The following is a 22,498-nucleotide window of genomic DNA, read 5'->3' as shown; positions in this document are numbered from 1 at the left end:
TACTGCATAACAATTATAGGCATACATATGCAGCCTTGATATTGCTAATCGTCGTGTCTATATATGTAGGTGGATACACTTAATTTTAAATGCTTAGAGACTACCATTTAAATTTAACTCAGACTATTACGAATATTTTATTAAAAAAAATAGCTAAATCGATCCAGTAGTTCTCAATTAAAACGCTTACTAACAACGAGCACTTAATTTTTATGTATATTTATATGTATGTATGTATATATACATAACGTGGCCTCCACTCGTTACGGTTGTCATCGGCGGAAAATTTGCTTGTATGTTGTACATCTCCACATCTTCTATATATGTAGCATTTAAGTATATAGGTAGTAGAAACTAAGAGGAAAATAACTAGATACAAATTTAATAATACTAAAATAATTTCGTTTTACTATGATATCATTATTAAACGTCGATAACTGATTTGGTATTATTCAAAATAGTCTGCATACGCATATATTTACTTCTTAAATTAAATCTAGCATCATAGAACTAAATACTACATACTGTCTTGCCTGTCTATTTCTTCTTCGTGTCCCAAATTAGGTATAATGATTGGGTGTAATAAGTATTCAAGGCGCTTTCTGCCTGGTTTGACCGAGCTAAAATTAACTACCGTTATCAAAATATATGCAAATTCTTCTTTAAGATTCCACAAAACCAAATAAATAATGATCATAAAGCTTAACTAGTAATTATATTATATTTGTCCACTTTAGTTAAATAGAACATGGCATAGTTGTTGCCTATTCAGCGCTCGATTACACAATCAATTTCATGATTGCTACTACAATGCTGTACTGATATGACACTAGCTATGTTATATACCATACAAGTGGTTCTATTCATATATCCCACAATAATTGATTATGTGCATGAAAATATCAGTGGTCTACTTTGTTGCACATACTAGGATAATGTGATTCTCATGAACAATAACCGTCACTTTTTCGTGACTCTTACATTAGTCTACAGTTTCACATTAAAATACAACTAGTTTGTGTGTATTTATATTTATTATTTCTTTATATATATATATGTAAGTGGATAATATAAGAATAGAATGTTTTAAGATGTTTTCTAAATTTGTAATGTCGTTTAGATATTTCTCTTCATCTTTGTCTTGGATTTACTATTTTCTGTACTAATGTGTTAGGTTGGCTGGTAGAACCGAGATGCTCTTTACGATTAAGTGCACCTTTTGTTATATTGTCTTAAATTATAAATTATTACTGTATTCTATAACGTAATAAAGAATATACAATGTTTAAATTTGTTCTTAAGAACAAATACAAGTGAATTACAAAACGAGGAAAACGCAATTAACATTTCAGTTAGGTAGATATAAAAGTTATCTTGTGAATTGTGCAAATTGTGACATCTTTAGAAATGTTTACCATACGATGTAATTGTAGATAATTAATGACGTTCTTAATAAACGAAATTTAAATTCCCCAAAAAGATAAGCAATGTAACGAAACAAGCGTACATTACCTATTTAAAAAACAAACACTCGGTTTGATAAAATTGAATGATTTTATCTGTAGTATTATACAAATGATCATTCATGTTTTATTAAAAAAAAAAACCTGTTTTTGTAGTAATACTCTATATTCAGTACTTAAATAAATATGTTTTTCTTATCTTTGTCAATAATGCGACAATAATAATTATTTTATTAATAAATTGTAATATTATCGAATGTCACATCAAATAAGTTATAAACATTATTTTATAAATAAATAAAATATATACTCGTAATTGTAATCCTTGGTTAGGTTCTTAGTGACGTTTATTATTGTGGTGATAGTAATATTTGCCTTGTCCATACTTTGCCAAACATGTTAAAATCTAATGTAGCAATTTATATGTATATAAATATATTTTTGTCAATACTGGAAAGTTTCATTGTATTGTATTGTAAAATGTTTATTGTACAGAATTTATATGGAATACATCAAAAGATTAAAATATACAATGGCGGACTTATCCCATAAAGGAATCTCTAACAGTCAACCTTTAAGAAGCTGAAAGAAAACTGTAGAATATACAAGGGTACCAGTATAAGAGTACCGTACAGCTAAACTAAATAATACAAACAACTGTATACACCTACATATATAAATAATAAAAGGTCATAAAAACTAATATAATATTTATACATAAATAAATAATAATAAACTTACACACATAAATTATGTATGTATCTATGTATAACAAATACAGAGATACATATATTCACAATTAGCTTAATGAAAAGGGATTTTTATAATAAAATTTTATGATATCTGCTTTAAAGGATTTTAATGATTGTGCCATCTTTAAGTTATTAGGAAGTGAATTCCAGAGACGTGCAGCATGTACAGTAATTGACTTGGTATAGGTTTGAGTATTAAAACAAGGCAAATCTATAATGAAGTCATTACTGCATCTCAGGTGAACATCAATCTCGCGAAATTTGAACCTTTCCTGAAGGTAATGTGAACATGTTGGATTAAAAAGGATACTGAAAAGAAGAGTAAGAAATTGGACATTTCTTCGTAGCCTGATGGGAAGCCACTTGAGTTGACTGCAATAACCAGATATGTGATCGAAATGTCGAAGGTTATAGATGTATCTAATACATTGATTTTGCAATCGCTCAAGTTAATTAAAAAGCTCCTGTGTGGGATCTAGGTAGGAAAAATCAGCATAGTCTAGAAGAGGAAGAAGAAGAGATTGAGCCAGTAACAGTCTAGTTCCTAAAGGAAGGAAGTTCTGCAGGCGCTTTAAGGAGTGTAATGATGCGTGGATTTTTCGACGTACTTTATTTATGAGGACCCCATGAAAGTGTCTGGTCTATAACAATTCCCAAATTTTTAACACTAGTGGAATACGGGATTATTTTTCCGTCATAAATAACGTTGGGAACTACTATATCCCGAAGTTTAGCAATAAAATGAGAACTATCTATAATGACCGCTTGAGATTTATCTGCGTTAACTAAAAGCCCAAAATCTTTCGTCCACTTTGCAATTACGTTCAGATCATTAATAATTACATCTACAGCATTAGTTAGGTTGTGGATGGGAGCAGCAATATATAATTACAAGTCGTCTGCATACAAATGAAATGAAGAGAGCAGAGCGGACATAATTCCATTAATGAAAATTGAGAAAAGTACAGGCGAAAGAACAAGTTTTTTTTTTTTAAATGCATAAATAACACAAAGTAGTATCTATGATACAGGCTCGGCCTAGTATAGATGCTAAAATCATATGTATGATGCATTTAAAAAAATGTAATAGTTTATAAGAAGAATAACTGTAACTACTTAAGTTGGAGTCAATAAAATATATTATTATTATTATTATTATTATATTAGTAAGTTTCTATTAAGGAACACTGCGATCTTTTTAATTGAGGTGCAAATACTTATATTAGGCATAATACTAGCATTTACTATTACAACTTATGTGATGGTAATATATACTCTCAGATGTATAGAGTTGCTAGCCACGTTTATTTTACATGAAGACCCCTGACGTGGTTTAGGACTATGGTTTCATTTGCCCTCCGAAGAACGAAGCATCTAATAGTCAGTATTATGTATTTATGCATTACAAAGACGTATCTCCATAATTATAAACATCTCCTTTGGCTTTAGTTTTAGTATTTTATTATTTTTACACTTGCCTATTAAGTATCATGCCTATTCACCCGTATTGAATGTTTAAAACAATGTCGTCATAGATTTATTATTTCTGATCGGGCGCAATCCGTCACAGCCGAGCGGTCGACCGGTCAGTTCGATTCGAAACCGTCTCAAGAACATAAATTCGTCTCGCTGAATTCATTCACGACTTGAAATCGTTTTATATTTAGTAGCTCCATCGCAAGAAGAATAATAGACAAAATAATACTATTATTTATATAATCTTTGACGCCTAAGTAAATAGATATCACATACGAGCAAGCGTTACTCTACTTTGGCTATAAAAAAATATTTATCCCGTTATATCAAGTTTCTCCTGGGTTAATGCTAATGCTAGGTTAATGCTTCGATTCATGTATTTTTTTCTATTTCAAAATTTCCCAATTAGTAGTAATTAAAAAAAATCCATAGACAACGAAATTTAATGAATATAGAAATCAAAATCAACTTATTACTAATGATAGTTTGTTTTTATATTACGTACATAAGTTACTATATTTAAATCTTATAAACAGGTACCTACTCTGTTTAAAACACACATAATAGATATATACCATACATACTAATTGTTTAATTCATTTCATTATTCTATACACAACCGACTTTTTATTATAATTCTATATAATCTATTTTAACGTAGCTGCAGAAGTACTTACATTATGAAGTCTACTAGTAATTCCTCACGCACTGCATCTGCCTGACCTATGACCTAATGAAGCTCTTTATAGTGATTCAAATTGACTTAATCAAGAGACATCCTTTAGTATGGTGCCATTTAAATGACATTTATGTAGAAAAATGTATTGTACTGTATTGTAAAATATTTATTGTACATAATTCATATTGAATACATTAAATGATTTAATATAATATATACAATGGCAGACTTATCCCATAAAGAGATCTCTTACAGTCAACCTTTGAGAAGCTGAAAGAAAACTGTAGAATGTTATACATTCTACAGTTTTCTGGGTAATAACCGTACGATTAAAGATAACTAAATAATACCCAGTAAAAAATTTAATATATAATACAATAATGTATTTTAAGTTCAGCATTTATTATTCAGTAATCTATTGAGAATCGTGTTCATTTAATAAAGTAAAAAGTTCTTTGTATGGTTAAATAAGACCAAAGACAAATTAGATTTTCATAAACTAGGACGTATTATTTTTTTTTAATTCCTAATGTGTCTATAGTTATACATGAGCATACGAGTAAGTATAATAAATTAGAAATTATTGGATGGGTAGCTCTTTAAATAACAATAATATTAAGTGATACAATCACACTAATTGACTGATACTCAAACTACATTGTGAAGTGTGCGTGGTGTTTCTGTCGCCAAGCAGCTATAGTTGTATGTTGTTGGTTAAAGATAGAATATGGTAGTTAAATTACTTGAAACACAACACCTTAACTTAGTTTCCGGAATAAAAATTGCATGATATAGAGTCACAGTTTATGTACATGGTGCTGTTAATATCTATAGAAGACGGTTATTCCTTTCATCAAATGAGCTGTTAGCTTGTTTACTTTTCCAAATAGTATAAAAAACATTACGCTATATGAGACACAATACAAAATACCCAAACTACGCTAGTTTTTAAAATTTCGTATCACTAGACCTTTCTGTGAATTGGGCCTACTGGTTGTTGTTAAAGGGTGGGTGTACCCCTTCCACAGGGTTTATTACGAACTGTGTAAACCGATCCAATCAATACACATTACCAACACCAAGCTTTTACTATGTGACAATTAAGGCCATAGCACACACGACAAACAAGTAAGAATCTGCGATCGACTATTAACGCTATACATCTTTATGAAATAGGGTCATAATGTATATTTTGGTATTACAAATTAGAATCTAAACTTATTACTTACTCGTATTAAATACCTAAGCAGCTACAAACGGTGTAGAATTATAATAAATAATCGTTAATCGTTCCTAAATTGTTTTAGCTATAATCCTATATTTGAGTGTAATATAATCCGCTGCTAGACCTAATAATTTGGTAAAGTTTCTCCTGCCGCCTCATATCTTTACCAATCGATGCAGCTTCGATAGAATTACAGAAACGCGTGATCTCGACGATTGATCAGTAACGGAATGCTCCAATATGGAGCAACCACCCTTAGCCACAGCTAAATCTCTAAGAAATTATGTGTGCTATATATGAGTATCTCCCTAAAAATATAATGTGAATGTACTAGAAATTTATTACATTAATTGATAATTTTCATTATGTAACTTATTTTCGGTTTTGTTACTCTATGAAGTGGTTTGTTATTGTTGGTAGGTATAAGTATATCGATAAATTTAGTTTCAGGGACTTTTGCTGGAAAACAGAACTATTTTTAAAAATAGCAGCATCTCATGATTACATTTTGCAGGTGGTTTACATGATCAAGGGCATATTTTTGTTACTAATTATTATAAATCATATATTATAAATTCATTGAACACTGAGGAATAACAAAATAAGAGGTGGGACAATAGGCAACAAAATATTATGTGTAGTCCGTAATATGACGGTCACCATATTTCATGCATTAGAAGTGCTAAATATTTACTACTTCAACTTGTTTACTACGCCTGGTAGTATAAAAAAGAAATAGATGTATTTTAAAATAACGTCCCTCTGTAAAAAGTGATCACAATTCATAACTATCTGACTGACACTGTACTAGCTCTTATCTAAATAAAGGTCACTAAGTATATTATAATGTATATATAATTAAACAGGTAACGTATTTTCAATATCAGTAAAATGTTTTATTATGTCTTGTATAATTTAAGAATAAACGTGAGTTGGTATTTATAATTCATAGATACATATATCTATATAGTGCGTATTTTTATTAAAAGAAGGATTTTTAAAATAATGCTTTTTATAGGCACAAAAAAAAAAACATATTACGAAGTTAGAATACGATTTATTATATATAAATTGTATTTTAAATTATCCATGTGTTATCCCAGCATGAGATCCATCTTGGTACCTACCATTACTCCGCTCACCCGTTTAAGCCCGATTAAGTAAATAAACATTCAAATTTTTTATATTTATAATATGTATTAGTTATTAGGATATGTCTGGTTTTAATATGTCGTCATAATAATCATAGCAAAGATTATAATTTGACGCAATAACAGCACAGTAAGCGGTATTTACATTTGCTACATAAATATACCAAGCAATGTAAAATGTATTAGTTTCATATAGGTAGAATACAAATATCGAAATATTGACGTATGTTAAGCCAGACCTAAGTAGCACACATACTGTATAAACAAGGATATATCAATTTCGTCATAGCCATAAGATTTATTACACTAGAAGACCCATTTAGCTATTATAATTGAGCAACTAAACTTATGAATATTGTAAATAATACTTGTGTTCTTATTTAAACAGCTTGTCTGTTAATCAGAAGGTATAGGTATCTCTGAAAACATTTAATATCAACTACTTTATACTTACTAATCTAATCATAACAAATCCTGATCTAAGAATAAGGACTAAGGATCTAAGAATTTTATGCTTTTATTCCAATAACGTTGATGGTAAAAAACATAAAAAAAAAACAATAGTGACAGTGTAATTTATGTCCAAAAAAATGTTTCATTGAAGTTTATATTATTATTAGTCTTTTATATTTCTTTAGAAAATAATTAGTATTTTCTAAAACTTAATAGAGTTTTTATTTGTTTTATATTTTGACAGCTTTCCTATTTCTCTAGCTGTACAAAGAACTTGGTAGTATGACATGATCAACACTCCCTCTTAACCTTTAAGGTTTGAAAGGTGTATTCGTAAAATATTAAAGGGCGACTAAAAATGTAACTTATGAAAATTTCATTCAAAATAGATACCTAATTTATATTTACTCATAATCTCTACCAAAGAGTTACTTGTAGGTTAATTAAAAAGTTCTATAGTTTGTTTAAATAGAACATAATGAAAAGATAATTACGTTTTGTTGAAACTATCACACTATCTAAATAAAATTAGTAATAATTTAAAACATTCAATTAATTAATCAATTTTGAATTGTTACTACTATTAAACAGCAGTCTTGTCTTAGAATCAATTATGCATTTGTTTATATTTCCTTTAAATTCTATTAAAATAGTCTATAATCAACAAGGTATTATCGATTAAGTAACTAGTAGCCCATGAACTAAACCTTTAGTGCAATTGTGTTTTATAGTTTCTCTTGTTCTTTAGTTTCACTTTTATTTGCAACCAATTAGGATTCGTAATCTCAATACGATTGCTGCAAGCAATTTAAAATATAATTGCTGCTCGTCGAATGTAAAAATGTAATTTAAATACAAAGAGAATACGAATATATTGTGCACACTTATGTGTAGACAGGTACCTGAAAAAAAATCGCTTCGGGATACTATGAAAAAAAAATCGCAGCGCTTTGAATTTTTCAGGAATTTTAAATAACACTTTGAGATTGAAAAATTACCGACGATATCCTTCATTCATCCATTTTATCCAAAGTCATACCAAATTATTCAAAAATCCTTAATTATGCGAATTTTTGTCTTTTGTTAGTCAAAGTTTACAATAAAAAAAATTTTTCGACAAAAGCCATTCACGGTGTCTTTTAGAGAATATCGTGTAGTTTCAAAACCTTCCTTCGATAACCTATACGATCATTATTTCCAGAGTTATTGATTGTCTTAAAAAGTACTTTTTGATTACGTCAAAATTAAAGAGTATTAAAGTTTCTAAAAGAGCCATTAAAAGAAACAATGAAAAAAGTTTTTTTAAGTACGTAGTTTTCTTAGTATTACTCAAGATCCAAACATGATAAAAAATACTTATGATGTCTGAAAACTACACACTTGGAGCTACAATCTACTTTTTTTTTGCTGTACCATCATTTTCCTCGGAGTTATAGTTCGTTGAAAATCACCCAAAAGTTTGTATTTTTTTTATATCCCTCAATTTTTGTGACTAGTGAATCTGATAATTTGAAAAAAGAGACCGCAAGAGTAAAACAATGTGTAGAAATAGAAAAGAGTTTAGAAAACATAAGAATTTCAAAATATACTTTTTTTGTAGTTTGACAAATATTCGTTTATTCTTAACTAGATATATTCCGCGCCTTCACCCGGCGTGAATCAGTACATAAAGTGTAAAAATCCTATGTGCTTAATTAAGATATAACCTACTCATGTATCAAATTTCGTTCAAGTCTGTTCAGTAATTTTTGGGTAAAAGAGTAACAAACATACATCCATAATAAATGCGAAAGTTTATAACGATGCATGGATCGTTATATATTATTTCGCATTTATATTAATAGGATGTTTGTAAATGTGTCAATATAATTCAACTTTAAAAAAAGGAAGAGATTCGATTTACATTTTTTTTTGTGTAAGTTACGGAATATCTACAATCTCTATTTTAAAAAATACTTAACCGATTGTATTGACGCTCTTTTTATAAAATAATTTTTCTTGTTCGTTGCATACTATTTTCGTAAATATTGAGGTCTATATATACATATATATATATATAATTATGAGTAAAATGTAATATACTCCAGTTATTGCAGATATGTATAATATAAATAAATATCATATAAAATAATAATCTTATAAATACTTGTGTTTCTCTTTATTTGAATATTGAGGTCATCTTGGTTTATACATACGAGTACATTCTTTTTTCACCTCATTATTTGATTTTTCCAAAGTTTACCCAAGGTCTTTGTTCTCGTTACTTTTGTCTAGACGTATTTATGACTGTGGAATGTAACAATTAGGGTTAAAGGGTGTATGTCGTTCTTGATTTATTTTTAATGGCGATCAATTATATTGATGCTGATTTGATATCTTCGATCAATAAATCGTAAGGAAACAAATTTTTTATACTAAAAGCTTTTGTTAAAATATTTCTAGTTATGAATTTTTTTTTATACAACTTAGAATGGCAAACAAGCTGACGGCCCACCTGATGGAAAGTGGTAACCGTCGCCTATAGACATGAGTAGTACCATGGACATAACAGAGTATACTGTTTCGCCCATGATAGCCCCCATGCGTTGCCATTCCTAAGAACTTAGGTGTTATTCCTCTGTACCCTGTAAATTCACGCCATATCCCACCCTTCAAACCGAAACACAGCTATACAAACACAACTACTTTACGGTTAAAACACGAATAGGACAAAGGTATCCAAGCAAACGACTATTGTACAAATTCTCCCTGTGGTAATATTCTATAACTATGCAAAATATCGAGTGTTGATTTGTCCGGAATGACATTAAAAATTAACAATTCGCGTGACTGGCCTTACTACCTTCGGGCTTCGCCTTTTAGAGGAAAAATATTTATGGTTTATTTTTTATTCTAAAATTGTTCTATTTAACAATTGACAGTGTAATAGTTGCTTAACTTAGACACAATGTTATGCAATATACAAAAAATATATACATGTTCGTACTTTAATTATTTAAATAAATTCAAATGTACTGTAACATGTATTCACTGTAAAGCTGAAAGTACGTACTACTTTTTATACTTTTAAGGTGAACTTATCTCTAAAAGAGATAAGTTGCTTACGTTGCTTACATTGTTACAATTTTTTATTATTATTGTGTTTTATTGCAATAACGGAAGGAAAGGACTCTAGTATGTCAAGAAGGTAAGAAAAGTTATTTTTCTATAAGTTGTTTAATATGAAAGTTGTTTATAAAAATGATTTAAAGGTTTGATAAATATCTGAATGTTGAAGTAAAATTTTAACTTAATTCATACAAGTAAAGCCACAGAATAACTGTAGTAGTAGTAAGGTAGTCAGTTGCAGTCAGCTAATTTGACATATTAGAGTGCAATATACAATATATACCATAAAAATATATTTATTCCTTATATTTTCGTAATGGAACATAGGCCTCTGCACAAATACATTCAGGCAGCTCTTATTACGGGAAAATATTGGAATTTTACGCTTGTGATAAACTATATTATAATGTTTATTGACAGTAGGTATAGCACATTCAGGTCAGCCGTCAAATATTATGTTGTTGTTAATTTACGCTTGCGTATAACTGTCTCGTATAGAAAACGGAAACTGGATAGCGGTGCATCAAACAGTGGCCCACATGTTTTGTACTCAAACTAACGTTTATAGTTTATGGTCAATGGAAACCAGAATGAAAGCAGCGAGAAAATATATATTTGATTTTATATCTCCTTTGAAGGAGGATAACGAGATTTTCATGTGTTTACCTCATTTTGAAGCTTTTATTCGAAATAGAAAACTGATAATCCAACAAATAGAAAGTAACTATTAACTAATTACTATCGCCTATGTCCCCATAAACAGTACAGCTGTCACCGAATAGGCTATGACGAACATGGTACCCCTTATGGATTTCGATGCTTACAAAAATAGCGAAAAGAATTATCGATTACGAACAAAGATTAAGATAATAATTAAGGTAGAAATACGAATGAAATAGTTTATATAACATACATGCAAAATATGAAATTGTTACACTTTCTGTGTTATATTAAATCTTTTCGTAGATGTGGTGTTTGATATACTAGTAAGATTTTTATTTTAAGTCGGCTAACTGTGCTCACATTGTCCGATAATATTACCATATTGCGTGATAGATAAGGAACTTGGTATAAACTCGCGTGTAACGGTGCTAGCACCATGTGATGGTTTAGTTTTCGTATATTGAAAATATTTTGAAATTAAGCGTGCTAAATCTAGCGTGACCGTTATTATCGGCACAAAAATAATTCCTAAATGTTATATAATATTATTATTAATCAAATAAGTAAATATTACACGCGGAACCAGGTTAGAAATGTCTATTCTTCTCTTTCTATTACTAACAATTTTCTGTTGCATGCAAATGAAAGCAATGGAATTTCCATTGGTTGGAACGATTGATTACTTCCATTTTACGCGTACATTTTTTATAAGTTATTGATTGACCTGAAAGCCCCACATCGAATTGATATGGCCTGGGTAAAAGACTAGCGTCTTGACCTTTCTACTCGACTGCGCATGAAGGTTAATGCTTTCATTATAATTCAAAATGATTATCATTAGTATGCGATGTGTTAGATGTGAAAATCGACGAATTAAAATTGAACTAGTATTTTTTCCTACCATTAATTTTTTTTTAATTCTAACTAAATTATTTCTTTTTATTTGTTACTTACATAATTCTATTATTATTAAAAAAATGGTTATTTTAATTACAATAATATATATTAAGACTTAAACACGACTATTGGTAATTTGACATACCTGCGAATGTACGAAAAGATATTCGTAAACACGTTATACAAATACTTGAATTTAATATGCGGAAATAATAGAATTTCCTCTTCTTTTAAAAGTCGCCTTCTAAAAGTCTTCTAAAATAACATCATTTTTCATTTTCGGCCTTCTATAAAACGTAATGCTTAACTAGTTGGCCAGCTATTTTCTGTTGATTCAAATTTAATTACCAAGGTAATATTTTTAAATATTTGTACAAAAACATACGTACATTCTGTATAAATAAAAACTGAATGTTGTTTGTTGATAAGCGCATCATTTACACGCCCATCTTACCTATTTTATTTTAATATTCGTTACGAATTCTCAGTCCAATAATATTTTTAATGAAAGATTTAAATATTATATACTAGCTGTATTCTGCTGCTTTGCTCGCGTGAATTAGTATATAAAGTATCTTATGTATGTACTAAATTAAGATATAATCTACGCGTGTACCAAATTTCCTTTAAATCCGTTTAGTAGTTATTGCATAAAAGAATAACATCCATCCGTCCATCCATCCTTCCATCGTTACATACTTTCGCATTTATAATATTAAATAGGATTGGCTATGTATCTGAATGGTTATATATATTATTTATTATTATTTAATTATTAGTAATTTAATATCTTTTAATACTGAAATATATTGCGATGTTTATGTTACTAATGCTAACATTGTTTACTAATGCTAACATTGTTATTATTTTTATATGAATGTATTCCTTCCAATGGCCTGATCATTAATAAAATACATCAAATGACAGGTAAATAGAACTCAGTATAGAAGAAAAGGAAAATTAGGTTAGGAGGCCAACCCTTTGTGACGACGCGGACAATTGCTTCTTTTAGTGTTAACAAATCCCCTACGAAACGTTTTGGTACCGCTTTATTATTGTACGTGTATTTGAATTTTTCTATACGGAATAGAAAAACTTTTGCATGAAAAAGTCATTAACTCTAACGATTGAATGTGATAAATATATACATGCCCTTAATTACAAGGGATTACAGTTATGATAATTAGCTTTAAAGTTTATAACCATTCACACAGATTGTTTCTATTTACAACTACATAAAAATGTATCCTTAATTATCTGTACTTGAGTAAGTTAGCAATGATAATTTCGGTAGGTTTGGATACTCCCATAAATATAACAATAAATAGCAAATACATATAACATGATTCAGACAAATATTTAAAAATTAATATTTTCATTTAAATCTTGTTACTTGACTGCTTTTCTCTTATATAGATATAGAAGGCGTGATTTTATGGAAAAAATCCAATGTTGATATTTTAACATGGAAAGTTTGACGTTTGTTCAATAATACATGGCATATATGTAAGTACCTCCCACATAAACGGAATGGAAATTATGGACCACAATAGACTGACCTAAATGTCAACTGGTGAGTAAATCCGTGGAGTCATTAACACCGGCCAGGAATAGACACGACTACCGTATAACAGCGGAGGTGTGTCTGTCGCATTAGGGAGATCGATCTTATAGAATATTCGTGTCTCAAGAAACTGGTCCATTATTAAATATCTTTATATTAAATAATTTACTCATTATACATTTTTATTTATTATCTAGGTATTATTGACCATTTATTGTTATGCCCATAACTTATTATTTCAATTAGAAATATAAATTTTAATTATATATCTACTTAAACAATAAGTTTAGTTTAATTACGAAACAATATATGTATATATTAATTATTATATTATAATAATTATTTGCCGATTTTATCGTCATGAATGAAAAATTTTCTTTATGACTCCATTGTAGTTAATTTCTTCGACGTTTGTGTATGTTACTGCAAGGGGTATGTATGCAAGTCTTAAGGGAATGTTTTAAACAAAAAAATATATTGAAAAACGACAACCGCTAATACGGTGTTTTCAAGTATTAAATTGTTTTTAAAAATCAAATTTAAAAATATTAGTTATTATTAGAATAGGTAATTGTTTAGGTTTACTAAAATAACCTCACTCTCGTTCATAATGGCTTACTCCATAAGACAAGATGCGAAAACGCAGAATTAACAATAAAAGTATACTAAATAATATTCTATAATTTTTTTAATACATGTATAATAGATACATAGGCTTGCACTCGTGTACGTGACTTCATTCACACACAATAAGGTTATCTACCGTAACACATCAATAGCACAAGAACCCTCATTAATTCTTACCTTGTTATACTTACAATTAGAACTATTGGAAAATCCACAGTACAACTGATTATTGTTTTTTCTATTTTTTCTTTTATTTTTCCACAGTACGTATATATGCGTTACATAAAGTAAGTACCTATAATAAATTATAACAAGATATCTCTAACAAACCGGTTTGTCGCAATCGCGATAATCATGAAAAGCACTGTAAGAAAATAAGTGCGTCGTTGTTAGATTGTGATGATGGATTAATGTCCTGCTAGGTGGTAGGATATATATTATGGTGTAAATAAAAGCCATTAAAAAACTGTTTTATTCATATCATTTTTTTTTCAATCATATTTAATTAGATTATTATGTTTTTCCCCTAGTATGTAATTTTCCCTACGCCATTACCTGACTATTCACTAAATAACCATCACTGAATTATTCGATGACAAAAATTTGAAATAAAGTACGTACCTAGTAATACTAAATATTAAAAGTAATAAGTATAAAAAAATGGCCACAGCAAATCCATTCAAACGTAAGGTAGTCTCCGTCCCTAAGAACACAGTCTGATAATACAAGGAAACAATCGAAAATAATAAAAAAAAAATAGTATTTCAATCATTTTAAAAACCTGGCTATACTGTTAATATTTATATAAAACTGGGTGTAACCTTTCGTTAAAGGTCAGGCGCCATGAGCAAAATTATAATAATTCTCATAATAAATCGTTGATAATTACGTTTACCTCCATTTTACTGACCATGCAAAAACTATATTAGTTGACCTTATACGTATAAGTTTTTTTTTATTAATTGGCCACCTAAAGTACCTAACTTGGCAACTAGAGACTCTAACATCACATGACGTAGTTTCCAGATGTGATATATGTATATAGAGAGCCGGCAGTCGTCACAACCTCATGCGTCACGGTTTGATTAGCTGTTACAACTACAATACAACCGGATCAGCCGGCGGTTTCATATGAACACCACGAGGCGACGCAAGTGGTCGGCGGCAGTGACCACAAAATATTTTACTTAAAACTTTTTATCATAATATCACTGATAACAAATTGTACTGAGTAGTAATAACATATTATATATTTTGTTGATACTAATAACAAGATTTCATTGATTACATTCTAAGTGTTTAAGTGCTAACTACAGTGGGTTTAAAAAAAAATTGTGCACATCACTGGATGCTTACTGGATATTTATTAGGTATGTACTGTTATTATATTATTATGATTCAATAGACCGACAGCTTATCTTGCAAATAATATATGTAAATCATAATAGTTACAGTAAAGTAATATTTCTATATATTATTTTGACAGCTATCAACAGCATGCTACACAAATAGAGTAACTACCGTCTAACATTCTATACCTGTTTTGAAGAGTAACTATTTGAAATGTGAAAATTAATAAAGATATTTGGATGTTTATTATTCATTAAATTGTTGAACAGATTTAGTATGTAGTTGGACCTTGGATACCTATTTATTATCTTAATTGATGCAGTCAAATATACCTAATATAACTGAAGTATTTTCGAAGTAGAATACCCATTATTCTGATGAAGATAACCACTAATAGTGTGTAATGGTTGATTTTAATTTGCCTTATTCTTTTAAACTGTAGACAGAATCTGACATTTTGACATTTTTAGTAGGACGCTAGCTTTACTATTATACAGGTTACTCTATCAACGAATACCCGGTTCAACAGCTAAAATCATATTATATGTAAAATCCTTCAAACTTCGGAGATAAATATGATGTAACACAGATGAATAATAGCAATACTGAGATGAATACGTCATTTTGATTATTAGTTCATTTTGATAACTAGTTTTTAATAACAACACTTTACTCCTTCTTTATCTAGGTTATAAATTAATAAATGAAATGTATGAAATGAATAAATTAATACTTTTTAATAAATTAATTTACATTCACGTCTATAATATAATTAAGAATTAAATCAAATTATAATAAATTACCAAAACAACGCTCTCAATAAATAAAAACTTGAAGGTTTTCTTATTACTTATCCCATAGAAATTTATAGTCGCCATCAAAATACATAATACAACTGCATATGTGTGGATATTAAATACCAATTTTTTAAAAACACTCATACAAAAACATAAAAAATAAATTGAATTACAAGTAAAATAAAACAAATTTATTAATTTATATGGTGTATTTGTGTATAGTCTTATCTATCTATGCTTCAGACAATTACACTAAATTCTCTTAAAATATATCATCATCTATCATACCAGTTAGTTAAATTTTATAAAAAAAAAAACTATACAAATTTCTATTAATATTGTATATAAAGTCTAATTAGTTGGAAGAATGCATCAAATTCAGGTACGTAAACTAAGTTAATCTATATATCGTCATATCAGACTTTAACTGTCATAAGCCTCTTGAGGAGTTTTTCAGTAGTTGCCACTCTTGGCAGACGAATTGCCAACCGCAGCTAGACTTTGGAGATGTTTTAAGAGGGACGCTGCTGCTCATTCCTCGTCCTCGCTTAGTCGCCTCTTACGACATATATATATATATATATATATATATATATATATATATATATATATATAGGGTCCTATTTATATATATCTCAACAAGTACATACTTCTACTAATCTTTTATTCTTTACTTCCCTACATTATTTATCTATTCATGTAGTAAACTCCGCACCACAGATATTTCTTAGATCATCTCTATGTACTTTTATGACATTTTTAGATAGAATATTGTAGAATATTCTACAAGCTACTAAACTACATCGTTATCATGATGATGTTTTCAATTTCAGCCTTTCCATGTTATCCAAATAGGCAGTGATTAAGAAGTACAATAAAATAATATAGAATACTATTTAATGATACTTAAGATAACTTAATTACGTATACATATTTTATTGTATATACGTACCTACATATGATTTATTGACCAACAATCAACTTTATTACTATTTTTCCCTATGAAACAGGTGGGTATTCACATATGAACCATTCACGGAAAAAGTTTTTATTTATATTGTAGAAGAATTTATAATAGAAGGAAATTTAATAGGAAAATAATATTATCTAGAATCAAAAAGTACCTGTAGTGCATGAAAAATTAAGAAGTTGTTGAAATTTAGGTATGTAGTAATAGCTTTAACTCGCTTTTTTATTTGTATATGTAAACAAAATTGTAAAATATAGCTGTTGTAAAGTGTGAAAACAAAACAAAATATGAACTTACACAATTGCTTTTTCCAGTATTTATATATCTATAAAAAGTAGAGCTTGATAAGGCACGGATGAATTATTTTTAATTAATAAGTAGGCTTCTGTATGACAAAAACAAATAAAATATTGTTACGTTGCCACAAAAAAATGTCAGTTTAATATTATATTGAGTACATATTATCCACCAAACGTACGTGTGTGTCATTGTATGCCTGGACTTTGTAAATTATTATCCCACCGAAACGCAATACCGGAATACATAATGCACTACGCCCAAAATCTATTCCGTTATTTATGCGTGATTGTGTAACAAACGTTCACATTTAATTTTATGTGATACACTAGTAAGACTACTTCTACTGTAGAAAATAAGTGCGTGTTGTTGTTTCCGTAATATTTTTTTTTTTTCCACGAAATAAACATCAACATCTTTAATTCTGACCAAATTAGTATTTGGACCAAGACGAGAATGTAAAACCCTCTTGATTACAGAAAGAGTCATTAAAATCTGTACAATGAATACAGTCAAATTAAAAATTTTCTTTTTAAAATCGTTTGAAAAGCAATTCAGATAAATCATAAACTTATAAAGATATTAGTATTTATCGATTGATACGGGATTAATCTATTGAAAAGAAACATTAAAATCGGTACTGGACTGATGAACATATCGTGTGAGACACACTAAAATATGCAGACGAAAAATATAAATTGCAATTTCCTTATGCATATGAATTGTAGTATAGAATTTATCTTTCCCTGTGAGAGACAACCATTCAATTTGGCAGCATGTAACATCGATACAACGTGTGTATAGGGAGTGCATGTTACTGCCTTTATGCACATCGCATACTACGTTCATTCATTAAACGACGCTGAATATGAATCATATTCTCAGAAAAAAAAAACAGTCTCAGACAAGCATTGGTACGTCAAGGAAACATGACATGCAATGCTACGTTGCGATATTGCAATTTTATTCTACATATATAACTTACTGTAAACGTGCAGGATACAACGTACTTAGATATGCTCTGTGTGTTATATCATGATGAAGGAAGGAAAATTAACATCTCATAGATACTAAAACCATAAAAGAAATCTACTAAAACGTAATTTACGTTATGTTTTCAATAAAGCATAAAATGCTATGATTAAATAACTGTTTTTTTTATTTTTTTATTTAGGACTATTAGATTGTTTTAAACTCTAAAAATCATACTAATTACAAGGAACTAACCTGAAATCACTCATGAAACGATAATTTAATGACATAAAAACTAATCAGTTTCTTCTCTTGATGATTAATATATAAGTACAATTTCATTATTTTCTTTTTTGAAAATTTTATGCACATAATTTTGAGTTTCATTTCAACATTGCAGTTAAAATGATCACTGAGATAATTCGTTAATAAAACCCTTTGATATTTAGAATTTATCTAATTGACATTTCTATGGTAATCCGCAAAATTAGTCTTCTTCTTCACTGAATTTCTTCAAACAAATCTTCAACTGGACATGCAATTTATATCAACAGACCCATTTAACTAATTCTCATTAAAAACTGTTAAATAGAAGATAAATAATGAAATAAATATGCTGGTTGTAATCTTAAACCTCGTGATGTTCAAATAACTTTAATTACAATTATGAAACTTTTAGTAGTACCCCGTAAGTCTGTCACTGAAATTGGATAAATTTGTGTTAGGTAAACCTAAATGCAATGTAATTAATTAACTAATTAGTAAACTAAATGCGAAATCTTTTTAAGTCCGCCTTTGCTCACATTATTTCTAATCATTATGATCAATGTAAGCAAATCGAAGTGCTAAAATATAAAAAAGATGAAATATAAAAGAAATAAAACATAAAAGTACCGTATCATCATTTATCTACATAATGCTACATTTGTATATAAAGTACAATGCCGATAAAATAGTCTGGAAAGTTCACCTTGATAGCTGCGCACGCGCCGTGGCTCCGGATGTTGCAGCAGTTGTAGATTCTTCTGCAATATGCAACTGCCACTTTGTAAAACAATTTTTAAACAAAATGATGTAAGGTTTCGCACAATAAATATGAAAAATATTCTTTTTAGGAATGAAGTGTTCTAAATTGATTCAAATCTGAGTAGTAGGATTTGTGCCCCTTCTCAGATGTTCATTTTTACTTTGGCGCAACATAGGATATCCTCGCTTCAATACCTATTGCACAGTTTAGTACTAGTTAATTTCCTAAATAAATAAACGTTTAAAGTTCAAATTATTTCTCAAAGTTGAATAAATTCAGTAAGAAAGCATCAGACCAAAGTCGCAAATGACCTTGAATGACTCTTGGCATTTTTGTTTATATATCTATAGATACTTACTATTAATATAAAAGAGAAAGGTTGTAATTGAGTGAGTCATTCATTTACATACAATCAGAACTACTAAAGTTAGAAATACTAAATCTGGTATGGAATTAAGTTTCTTTGATGCAGGTAAGCAAAAATGAAGGTTTCTTGTTTTGCCCAATAGTTTACTAATAAAGAATGCCAGAATACAATATTTATATATTTGTGTATTAATATTTAAATAAATAATTAAATTTCTGAAATATTCATCTAAAACATATAAACCATTAAAGGTTATACAGTCTGTTTTAATAAAATTAAATAAAAAGTTAACCATGTTCTATTGAAGATTATTGTGAATTGATTGTAGGAAAGAAAACGCCGGTTCGTGTTGAAAAGTTATACTGACAGTTTATAAAAAGTACTTAAATTAAAAAAAAAAAAAAAAAAAATATATATATATATATATATATATATATATAAAAAAAAAATATATATATATAAAGTAATTAAAAGAATACAATATTTGAAACATAAGTTACAAAGGAGTTTGTAACAAAGATATCACAGAAATATTCTCAAAATGAAATTAGTAACACACCAAAACATTCAATTTAAGTAAGTAAAATATTTATTAACAAATACAGGGTCACACTGTTTTTACCCTGGTTTACAAATTAATTAATCGATTTTTTTATTTGTACTAAGTAGTATTTCACATCGGAAATCTGGTTTACAGTTGGATCAATTATTCGTTAGTATACATTTTCATTGGCCGTAAGGTCCCGGCATAAAGTAGGCCACCCCTTCTGTTTCCGTGGGTGTCGTAAGAGGCGACTAAGGAAGCAAAATGATCGAGGGATGGCCAGCAGAGTCCCTTTTAAAACATCATTAAAGCCTAGCTGCTGTTGGCAACCTGCCTGCCTAGCGTGACAAGTACTGGCAAAACCCCCCATTCATGGGGGAGACCATGTTCAGCAATGGTTAACGGCTGATATGATGATGATGATGATACATTTTCAATACGATCTATTAAAACAGATTATTATAGGCGTAAGTGCCTAGGATACAAAAATTGTCATAGTGACATGCAGATACATATTTATTAAATCAGCACCAAAATGAACTGTCCAGGGTATGTGTGGAATGTGAAAACATAGGACATTTACACTTTTAAAAGTCTTCAAAGAGATTCTCAATTCGTCTTTTATGGCTATGGTACCCAAATATATAAAAGCTTCTGAACCTGTTTTAATATAATTTATATAAAATGAGGAGTATATTTATTTAGTCATTAAATCTATTAACATTTCGCTTAATTGTATGTAAGAAAAACTATTTTAATTTCTTTTCTGTTTCATTCAAAATATGTTCTTTAATAGGTACCTTTTTCACATAAATATATAATCATGCTATTCTATACCAGCGTGTCATTCGACGACGACCGACGCTCCTCAAGGTAATATTATTATTCACTTGCCGATCGAGAAAAACTCCATTGGGTATCAATTTAATTTATTTTTATCTGATCATTGTAAGGAAGTCGGCAGTTTTTGCTTGTAATCGAGTCTAACCGTCCGTTGTTGCCGTGAACCGTTTTTCATTTTTGTGTTAACAAAAATATTATGATTTAATTAGAAGAAAATCTTAACAGAAAAATACACTGAGCAGGAATCTGTATAAAATGAACAACTCATTTTGAATGTTTATTTATCAGAATATTAGGTATTTCTACGAAAATACAAAACACGCAAAAAATACGCAAACACAATAAAAACAAAACAAATACAAAACATGTCTACGGGAACGCAAAAGAATATGAACAACATTCTAAATAAACAACATATGTAGTTTTACTTACTATAATACACAAAAATAACATACATTATTATTATAAATATATATTTTACTTTACTATTATTCATTCTTTGAATTGACAATACCTTCTATAATGACAATCTCATACGATAGCATCGCAATAAGTGAAAGTGAGGACTCTTATATGGTAACCAACAAACAAAGAACCTAGATTCATTATACATCGCATTGATATTCCTAGTAGATATCGAAAGTGAAATGCTCTTAAGAATTATGATGTATACACTAAATAATATCGTTATCGTATCATACAAGATCTCTATAAACAAAAACAAATTGATTATGTTCCATAGCAAACTTTACTCCTAAAAAAATTAATTGTTTCAATTGTAACAAATTGTCAATAGTTTTACCAAGATTTTTGTTATAGTCTTGGTAAAACTATAGACAGCAAAAATAATTAGTTATCTAACAAAACAATTTTGAATTGACAAATATATCACAAAAATGCAGTTAATTTGTAAGGTTGCTTCGTTTAGTACTCGCTTAATAAAAATAATCCTTATATTTTAATTAAAGCCACCTCGTTATAGTATAGTTTGAATTCATTTATTTTATTTTTAGTTTTAATTTACATATCTATCTATGAGTTAAAGAATAGTACAAAGCATATTCTGCCTAATTAATATATGAAAGTATTTTCACAAGTGGTGTGATACCTAATAAAGTAGGCAGAGTCCCTATTTGTGTCATTCTTTATAAGGTAAGTAAATTTACCGAGATATGTGTATTATTTGTAAAATGACTTGTTCTCTATATTTGCAAGGTAAAATTACAGTCACTCGCAAAAACATAAGTAAGAAATTCTTGTAGATATTTCTAGA

The 22,498-nt window shown here is 28.9% G+C and overlaps 1 protein-coding gene across 6 annotated transcripts in view; it reads left to right on the top strand.

Moving 5' to 3' along the window:
• Positions 1–22,498, top strand: part of LOC113520493 (uncharacterized) — a 65,094-nt gene that overhangs the window by 27,687 nt on the left and 14,909 nt on the right. Inside the window, exon 1 of one of the 6 annotated variants that reach the window (XM_026905837.3) lies at positions 15,233–15,428. The exons of the other annotated variants lie outside the window; for them this stretch is intronic. Coding sequence (XP_026761638.1) covers positions 15,407–15,428 — 22 coding nt within the window. The 5' untranslated portion in view covers positions 15,233–15,406. Of the gene's footprint in view, positions 1–15,232; positions 15,429–22,498 lie in introns of those variants that run through there. 6 annotated transcript variants of the gene reach the window in all.

Source organism: Galleria mellonella, unplaced genomic scaffold (assembly GCF_026898425.1).
Source record: "Galleria mellonella isolate WM207_F2 unplaced genomic scaffold, CSIRO_AGI_GalMel_v1 utg36, whole genome shotgun sequence".
Classification (NCBI taxonomy): domain Eukaryota; kingdom Metazoa; phylum Arthropoda; class Insecta; order Lepidoptera; family Pyralidae; genus Galleria; species Galleria mellonella.
This window is presented reverse-complemented; position numbering and strand designations above follow the sequence as displayed.